Raw genomic sequence first — 9930 nt, 5'->3', positions numbered from 1 at the left:
TTACCTTTTATCCAAACAATATAAGTTTAGTATATCATCGTTTACTGTACCTTCCTCCTAAACAAAATAACATTAAAAAACTTTACCTTACTTTAGTTTACCGTTATAAAACCTTACCTTATTTCCTTACACTCCTCCCAAACAAAGTGTAAGGAGATTGTTAAGTCAATAATGCTTGTGATGGTATAAGGTCTCTTTGTTGGCTTAGGTTTTTGGACCTATTCACGATCATTCTATTGGTATGATGGTCGTATTTAATACCCTTGAGTCGTGGTAAAGATCCAAAAGGGCCCTTATTTAATTTTTTATCAAGCTAAAATGAATTTTGAGGAAAAAAAAAAGGCAAAATGCATATTTAAGCCTCTGAACTTTATTTCATATTTACATTAAACCACTGTACCTTCTGTTCTATATTTTAAATCCTTAAACTTTTAAATTTGTTGACATTATACCCTTTTTTTAATTGAGAGTAAACGAAAATCCATGTTAGCAAATGTTAAACTCTTTTCTCTTAAACGAATAGACAGGTGTCAAAAGAAGTCTAAAAAGAAAAAATATATATATAAATTAGCTTTCATTTTTCTTTTTGAAAATAGCTTCTATTTGTTTATAAAACCTTAAAAACTATTTCTTCATTATATAAAATTAGTCCTTTCTACCTCCTCCTGCACTGCACATTCGTGCATTGTTTGCATGAATGCATGGCTCTGTTAAGCCTAATGAAACCCTTGTCCCTAAGGGTGGTGAAAGTGAGATCACTCTAGACAAGAATTTTGGGTTTTCTAAGCAGTTTGCAAGCTATTATGAGCTTGGTGAGGAGGTGGGTTGTGGTTTTTTTGGGTGTGGGTTGTGGTTTTTTTGGGTGTACTTACTCTACCAAGGTGAAGAAATGCAACATGAGAGGCCAGATGTGGCTGTCAAAGTTATTGCTAAGTATAGGGCTCAATTCTCAACTTCTCAGTTTCAATCCTAAGCCATTTCTCATTCTTCTATGGTGCTTCCAACCAATACTTCAGCTCTACGATGCAGGACTTCCTAACACTTAATCATTTGCCCATAAATGTAGACATTTAAGTACACAATAATGCAATAAAGAATGTCTGCACATAAGCATTCATGTACATTTGTGCATACAAGTTATAGATACAAATAAAGAGAGAGACAGATCATACCAAGGAAAGTTCCTCTATCATAATAAGTCTGTTGCCATCCTTCTTAAACAACTCCTATGCATGCCTTGCATATTGCTCCCAACAATCCATTCCTTCTAGTTGATGAGCACTAATGGTAGCTGCATAAAATTCAAGAGAAATTGAATTTTTTTATATTCAAGAGAACAAACCTAAAATGGATGTAGACAATTAGACACCATACTTAAAAAAAATCTTCTCAAAATTAAATTTTATAAGGGTCAAACCATTATGCCAAAAATTTTAATTGATAAATTAACAAATAATATTTTTGAAGTGGTACCATGCTAACATAATCAAGGACCCTTAAATCCTTTACCGCATTTGTGGAGTTCTTTACTACTGCTTGTTAATTCCAACATAGTTTAGAGTGCATAAGAATAATGCTCAAAATACATAAGTTGATAGACAAAGGCCAAGAAATGGAAAGAAAAAGAGCTCACCATCTTAAAGTTTGAAAATAAGGGTAAACAGAGGTGCAAAATGAACCAAGAATTTTAACTTCATTTCATGTGAAAGAAACTTCAGCATGCTACTTTTTATATATAACTCTAAAAAGACAAATATGTTCATCTAACACTAGCTCATCTACAATCTTTTAGAACTAATCCAAACCTCTGCTCTGATACCATAAAAATAAAAGTAAACAAAGGTGCAAAATGAGCCAAGAATTGTAACTTCATTCACGTGAAAGAAACTTCAGATGCTTAGAAGTAGACAGTGTTGTTGGCGGAATGGGTTTAGAAATGACGATGGAAAGGCCACCATCGGTTAGAAAAGGATTAGAGGGACCACTGCCATGAATAGGGTCATTATCAATACACTCGTTGGCAAAGGTTTGCCATTCAGAGGTCTCATCAATGGAATGGGACCACCGCCATGAACAGGGTCATTATCAATACACTCGTTGTCAAAGGTTTGCCATTCGGAGGTCTCATCAATGGAATGGGCTTCCAAGACGAGGTCGCATTAGAAGTAGACGATGAACTAGCAGAGTGGTCAAAGACAACATCTATAGGACGCTTATAGTCTAGGCAGTAAGTGTCAGCCATAGAAGATGTTGAGTGGAGTTCTGATGTTAGTAAACTTTTTGTTTCTGATGGTTAAAGTACTAAAATTTTTAATTTTCTCTCTCCTACATGGTATCTCTCTTCATCAGACTATTTTTTCCCTTCAACTTGCCATACACCATGGATTAACCACACTCACAAATGGACAGTTGAAAAATGGTATGATATTAACAAATTTAAAATTTTAAGGGCTTAAAATGTAGAACGCAAAATATAGGGACGTAATATAAATATGTAACAAAGATTAGGGGCTTAAATATGCTTTTTGCCAAAAAAAAATATCAAGCTAAAATGAATTCTCTTAATTTTTCTTAATGGAGATTTGAGATCTTCCTATTCTCCCATTTGTGTACTAAAACGTGAATTTATAGGAAATCGGGTATAGCACACATCACATGACATTCTAATAGATGATTTTTATTATTATTATTGTTATTAGTATTATTATTATTATTATTATTTTCAATACCTGTTTCCAAGTTTGTTTCAAGCGGAGAAAGGGAAATAGATGATAAAGAAAGAAGTGCAGAGTGCAGACGGTGTCGTAACTCAGAAACAAACTAATTATCATCTTTCTTCTTCTTCAACATTTCTGAACTCCGATAGTCTCCAAAATTCAAAAAATGGATAAATTCTTAATCCAACCACTAATCGCTGTGTTAATCTCTTCTTTAATCGCTATTGGAGCTTACAGGAGAAAATCTCTCGACTTGTCTGGTGCAGTTACCGGATTTCTTGTTATGACCATTCACTTCGCAATCAATTACAGGTCACTTCTTTAACTCTTTTTCTTTTTCTCTACCGTGTTTGGTTCCTGAGAAATCCCAGAAAGTTTATGCTTCTATTTTGTTTTATTTTAATAATATTTGTTGAATTTAGTTTTGGAGCTATATTGCTTGCCTTCTCCTTCTCTTCATCGGAAATTACGAAGGTTGGGGAGGAGAAGAAGAGGCGCATTGATGCTGATTTCAAGGAGGGCGGACAAAGAAATTGGTACTGTATCTCTCTCTCTCTCTCTCTCTCTCTCAACTTGTCTGTGTGTGTTCTTGTTCTTCTTCTTGTTTGAATACATGAATATGAATATGCATGTATGCTGTATGATCAAATTGAGGTTAAGGATGTGATTTGAGCCAAGAAAGCTGCTTCTTTTATTTTTGCAGAAACATGCTTTAATTTATTTCTTTGGTTGATCAAGTTTGGAAAAAAATTTGTTGCATAAATGACAAATAACAACCACCTTTTCTTTTAATTAATTACTTAAAATTTTTTTGAATACTTAAGTGTATAATCATGAAACATCTATACTATGCTATAAATGTGAGAAGAGAAAGGAAGAACATTTGTTTTGTCAAAAAAATACATTTATTTTTTAAATTAATTATAATTATATTTTTATTATTTAAATTAATTTAATATTTAAATAAATTTAAAATTCTTAATTTTAGAATTCATATAAATTTAAAATTTTTAATCTTATTTATACTATAACTTCAATTAAATATAAAATTTTAGAAGAAGCAATTAAATAAAATAAAAAATTTAATGAGTGAAAAATAAAAAAAATATATAATTAATTTATAATTTATTTGTGATAATATATTTATAATATATATAAATGTGGAAGGGGGACATTAGTTTTGCTAAAAATAGGGTGATTTTTTAATATGATAATTGATAATAAAAAAACAAAATTTAATTGGCAATTAAAAATTAATTTATTTTAGATTTTTATTATTTAAATTAATTTTAGAGTTTATATATATATATATAATTTTTAATTCTATTTTTATTTAAATTCTATTTAATTAAGTTTTTTAATTATAATTCAAAATTAAAGTTTATAAAAAATAACTAAAATCATAATTTTTTTTTCAAAATCGTTACTTTCTTCTTTTTTTTTTTTCAAAATTTTTAGTTTATTTTGTATAAAAATTAAATAAAAAATAACAAATTCACTATTATTAAAAATTTTGATCCATCGTTATGAAAATTTAATGAAAAGAAATCAGAAATTTACTCTTTTTTTTGGGTAACTTTTGTATTTTCAAATAAATTGATGAATACAAATTGGAATTTAAAATATTTTTATTTTTATTTTTTTGACTTTTTTTCTTTAATGGTGGATTTTTTTATTAATCATCAAACTTTATTATTTTATTTTAATATGTATAAAAATAAGACGAGAGAAAAAATTGCACTTAAATATTATGCCAACAAAAATATGCTCAGTTGTTAATTGTTGACATTTGTCAAGTATATCCATATTTATATATATTCTAAGCAATAATGGCACTTCAAAAATAAAATGCTAATATTTATTTTTATCTGCTAAAAAAGGAGATCTTGCATGGTGAGAGGATTGATAGTCTCTATTGCTATGGCTGTTCATGTATATATTCACTATTATTTTTTATTTTAATTTTTTTTCTTAATTTTCTGGGTCTTATGAATATTGATAACTAATCCTCTATTTAGTTATTAATATATAGAAATTGATTTGATAATTTACTTTTTCGGTGCAAAGAAATTATTTTTCATGTTTTTAGTGATATGTCTTAAATAATTTTTACTATTTTAATTTATTTTGATTTTTGTTATATGAAATATATGCAATAAATAAAGAATTAAGATTAAATTCATAGATCATATATATTACTAAAATCTAGAGTGATTACATTTGTATATTTATTTATACTCTCAATATAAAATTGATAGCTTGTAAATGGCCATATTTTATAATCTTCAATAATTTATAAGAGATATTTTAATTTTTTATTTAATATATATTCTTAGGAAAATAAAAAAATAAATTTTCAAAATATTTTAAAATTTATTAGTTAGTTAATATGGAAATTTTCTAAAATTATATATAAAAAAAAATTAAATCAAAAGTATGAACCAGTACGACGTGCAACGAACGTTAGTAAAAAACTAGTTTTTTACTAAAATCATGAAAGTGTAACTTTTTTAATCTTATTTTCCTCATTTGAAAAAAAAAAATCATTTACAAGAAAAAAATGGATTCTTTTACAATCATATTACTTTTGACATGATTTTTATTTCTTTTTAATGAATTTTTTTTTAAGTTATAAGAATTGAATTCTTTCAATTATTACATTTCATAACATAAAAAAAAAAAAAAAAGAGTTAATATGGAGGGCCTTGCTAATGTGAATTCCTAGACTCTGTTTTCGACTCCTTTTGGAAATTTTGGCAACCCATATAACACAAATGAGCCATCCAAGATGTGGCAGAGACTTGTCCTAGTATTCACCTGTTAAGCCAATTCAAGATTCCAGCCAAAAATATGAATCACGTAATCCCTATATTTTTAATGTTGAAGACAAAATCTGAATGGTTGAGCTTCTTAACATCATATATCATATGATGTTAGCACAAGCAAATATGTGAAAGTTCACTGCCTTCTGTGCATTTTCAATGATTCTTTCTCTAATGCTATGCTTCCTTCTTGTTCTTATCAGGATACAAGTTCTGTTTAATAGTGGTATGTCTACAGTTTTGGCTGTGGTTTTTTGGAAGCTAAGTGGATTGCAGGACAAGTGCTTGGACACAAAAGAATCAACTGTTATCACATCTTTAATTGGTGGTATTATTGGCCATTATTCTTGTTCCAATGGAGACACTTGGTCTTCAGAGCTCGGGGTGCTTAGTGATGCACAGCCTCGTTTGATCACAACCTTTAAGGTGGATGTTCCTTTCATTCTGAATTTCTGATATTATCATTTCAAATCAAGCCTTGGTGCACTTGCATTCATTTGCAGTTTGTCACAATGATTATTATAAATAATGTTGCCCTTTTATTGTGGATAGAAAATGTAGAAGCTATTCTCTCTGATTCAGTTTCTGTAATCTAGATTATTCTTAAAGCCCTCGAAGGGCCTCTCTGAAAATTTTATGAAGTCTGTGTTCATGTTGCAAACTTCTTTTTCTTGTTCAGAGGATTTGTGGAGTAAATTTATTTTTTTATGTTATTTGGTTTTAACCAACTGTTATTCCTGTTCTGATGGTATATGCTGTAAATTGGTAATGATGCTTGAGATGTTTTATATTTTCAAATTATATGCAAGCTAAAAGAACTTTCTTATAAGCTTTAGGATTGTGAATCCTGATACAGTTCCTACATGATTAATTGATTATCAGCCTGTTCGGAAGGGTACAAATGGTGGGGTAACAATGGTAGGACTTGTAGCAGCTGCAGCAGCAGGAAGTGTTATTGGACTCACATTTGTTCTCTTTGGATTTTTCACAAGAAGCTGTGAATATGATGTAGCTCTGAAGCAGATCTTGGTCATACCCCTAGCTGCAATGGCAGGATTATGTGGGAGTCTTATAGATTCGCTATTGGGAGCTACGCTGCAATTCAGCGGATTCTGCACTGTTCGTAATAAAGTAAGCTAGACATTTGTGGAAAGATTTTTCATTAGAACAGCTTCTGACTTCCATAATTAGGATAACAAATTAAACATAGCACTTGTGAGCGGACCTGAAGACTTATAATGACTGACTTTTCAGGTTGTTGGAAAACCAGGACCAACAGTGAAGAAAATTTCGGGGCTTAACTTTCTTGACAACAATGCTGTGAATCTTGTTTCGATACTGTTGACCTCATTGCTGACTTCCATTGCGTGTGTATACATTTTCTAAACTGATATTTTCAGTCAAGTTTTGTTGTAATGTTGAGATTGCACATGTCAATTGTGCTTTTGCAACTGAATAATGTATCAATTGTAAGGAGAACTTTAATCTAGCCGTTTTGAGAAGCTTGATGATGCTGGTCTATAAAGATGGAAGTACGATGTAATCGAGCCGAGTAAAAATATGTACTTACAAGTTTGAGTTGGACTTGGTTTGAGTTTTATAACGAAGTGGAGTAAATATAGTGTCAAGCTCAAGTTCAATTCGGTTCTGAAATTTGAGCTTCGAACTCAAGGCAACTTTGAGTTTTATTATTATTATTTGAGCTTGAATTAAGATCATGTTTGGTAATCATCATTATTTACATATTTAATTGCGTAGTTTGATAATATAAAAAAATTTGATATAATGAAATGGTAAATATATAATGTAATCAATTACATTCAAAATAACGTAATGAAAGATACATATAAAAATGGATTCAATTATGATTACTTATTTTAATTTTTTTTTATTTATTATCAATACAGACAATACTATTACTATTATTGCTACTATAATCACTATTCCTATCTTGTCACCACTACCACCATCACCACCACCACTATCTTATTATCACCATTACAATCACCATCACCACTTGACTATTATTACAACCACTTAGGCGCTGCTACTGCCACCATCGCCTGGCTATTACCACCACCTCTACCTTCACCTTGCTACCACCACCTAACTATAACTATTGCACCACCGTTTGATTATTACTAAAATTTGATCTTCAATTACTGCAACAATTGCCACTTATTATTAACATTACAAATAAATTAATATTAAAATAAAAATTATCCTTATATTACATTATTTATATTTTTATTTTGTAATCAAATATAATAATATAATGACAATTATATTATATTACATTACAATTTTGATTACATTATATTATATTACCTTCACCAAACTTAACATTAGTTTGATGAGATATTCAATATACTTATATTTTGTTCAGAAGGTAAAGTAATTTTTTTTTTGTTAAATAAAGTTTTTTTAAGCAAAACTTTTCCTGATTTTGAGCATTTATATTTTATTTTCATTATTTTTTCAACTTATAAGTTTGGAGGGTTGAAAAATAAAAGTTTTTAGAGATAGTTAGAAATCTCTATAATCTTCATTTAAAAAACTAATGTTCACTTAAACACATATCTAAGATTTTGAAATATTGAATTTGTAGTGGGAGAACCCGTCATTTTTCAAAATAAGGTTTTAAAAGTAAAATTTATGAAAATATTGAAAAAAAAAAAATTTGCTATCTACTAAATTGTTGGGTTGGCAATATTTTCTCTTTAAAATATCTAAATATCTTATAAGATTTATCCTTCTTTCTAAATAATAAAATATTCAAAATTATAAAAAATCTTAGTTTAAAAACTTTATTTTAAAATATTTAACATTACTCTATTTCTTCTTAAACAAAGGATTAAGATGGAAGAGACATTTCAATTTTAGATGGAAGAGGCACTTCGCCAAATTCTCATTTATAATCTTGGATGAAAGAGATGAAAAATATTTTTTATGTTTTCTTTTGTTTAGGAGAAAAAAAATAAAAATATCGTAGGGAAATCATTTCCCAGTTATAAAAAAATATTATTTATAACAAAATGACATTCTGTTTTCATATTGGGAAATCATTTTCTCTAATACTTACTTAAGTATCGTGATCTTTCTTTTTTCTTTTTTTTTTTCTTTTTTTTTATTTTTTATGAGGCCACTTAGGCTTTTGGATCATCGAGGCTAATAATCAATTAGTGTCTTTACTTTTTTACAATTAATTTATTTAGTGTCATACTAAACAACAAAAAATAATATATTTTTAAAAAAAATATGTTTTACAAATAATTTTTTTATAAGACAACGAAGCCTTAACGGTCATAAAAACAAAACAGATCATATGATTGTTCCACACTCACTTTTATCTATTAAATTTGTAATGACCTAAGGGGTCATTACCAGCGCTAGGGATCAAGTCAGCATAAGGCTTTCGGAACCTGTAGTCTATAAACATACCTTTAACACATATACTATCAACACTCAAATGAATAACAAGCCATTACACCTTAGCCTTTTCATCCATACATAAACGTCTTTAACATAAAAGTAGTTCACAATTTGAATCTTAACATATATAAAACTTTGAAGCATAATGGTTCAGCATGTGTTTCCCAAAAGAGTTAACATAAACATCATCATCATACTTAAAATGTTATATAACTCCAATTTTTTATAATTACCAGTACAATACTATCCATTCACATTTTACATCTCCATCTATCTATACATGATACATAAAGAAGAGCGCTAAAGCTACCCCTGATGCTCTTTCTCCAAGAAACTCTTCTAATACTATAAACCTGCACTTGGGATTATGGGAAAAGAGTGAGCTTACATTAGCTCAGTGAGTAAACTAACCAACATTAATTATATCATTCATTTCATACATATGCAATGCATCATCCAAATAGGTTTTCACATCATATATATTTCACATAGGATGGACTTGTCACTAGTAACTCCCCGAATCTAATTTGCCCAGCTCATATAGAGGCTTCTCAGGACTTTCATTTAAAACTCATATCCAATATGCCTAGCTCACACAGAAACTTTTCAGTACTTTCGCTTAAAACATGACCTTGTCATGCATAAGGGGCATCATAAAGATCTCCTCTTGGATTTTTATGGATCCATAACATACATAATATAACATAGTCATAACATGGCAGGAGTCAGTGGATCATCCATCGTCCATCAATATACCAATAATATATATGTGACATATTTGTATTCTAGATACATACAACCTAAATAAATATGACATGATACATGAGGATGATTAGAAATTAAATTTAAAAATTTTACATTTATTAAGGTTAGAATTACTCACCTCTTGTAGCCTATCAGCCTCCTATCTCGAATGGTAGTTATCCTCGGATCCTTAACCTTATGAGTCCCTCAAGCTC

The 9930-nt window shown here is 29.2% G+C and overlaps 1 protein-coding gene across 1 annotated transcript; it reads left to right on the top strand.

The window, feature by feature from the left end:
• The first annotated feature begins 2721 nt into the window (after positions 1-2721).
• Positions 2722-7142, top strand: LOC110661562 (protein PGR). Its single transcript, XM_021820219.2, has 5 exons — positions 2722-3029; positions 3140-3253; positions 5743-5965; positions 6422-6670; positions 6794-7142. The coding sequence occupies exons 1-5, from the start codon at positions 2884-2886 to the stop codon at positions 6923-6925; spliced, it is 864 nt and encodes a 287-aa protein (XP_021675911.1). The 5' UTR covers positions 2722-2883; the 3' UTR covers positions 6926-7142.
• The last annotated feature ends 2788 nt before the right edge of the window (positions 7143-9930 follow it).

The sequence above is a fragment of the Hevea brasiliensis genome, chromosome 11 (assembly GCF_030052815.1).
Source record: "Hevea brasiliensis isolate MT/VB/25A 57/8 chromosome 11, ASM3005281v1, whole genome shotgun sequence".
Lineage (NCBI taxonomy): Eukaryota > Viridiplantae > Streptophyta > Magnoliopsida > Malpighiales > Euphorbiaceae > Hevea > Hevea brasiliensis.
Note: the sequence above shows the minus strand (reverse complement) of the source record. Positions and strands in the feature narration are given on the sequence as shown.

Bases quoted from the DNA above. Each gene is read 5' to 3' on its own strand.
- LOC110661562 (XM_021820219.2), top strand. From the start codon at position 2,884: ATGGATAAATTCTTAATCCAACCACTAATCGCTGTGTTAATCTCTTCT. The intron at 3,254-5,742 runs GTACTGTATCTC...TGTTCTTATCAG, and splicing joins GAGGGCGGACAAAGAAATTG to GATACAAGTTCTGTTTAATA. The intron at 5,966-6,421 runs GTGGATGTTCCT...ATTGATTATCAG, and splicing joins GTTTGATCACAACCTTTAAG to CCTGTTCGGAAGGGTACAAA.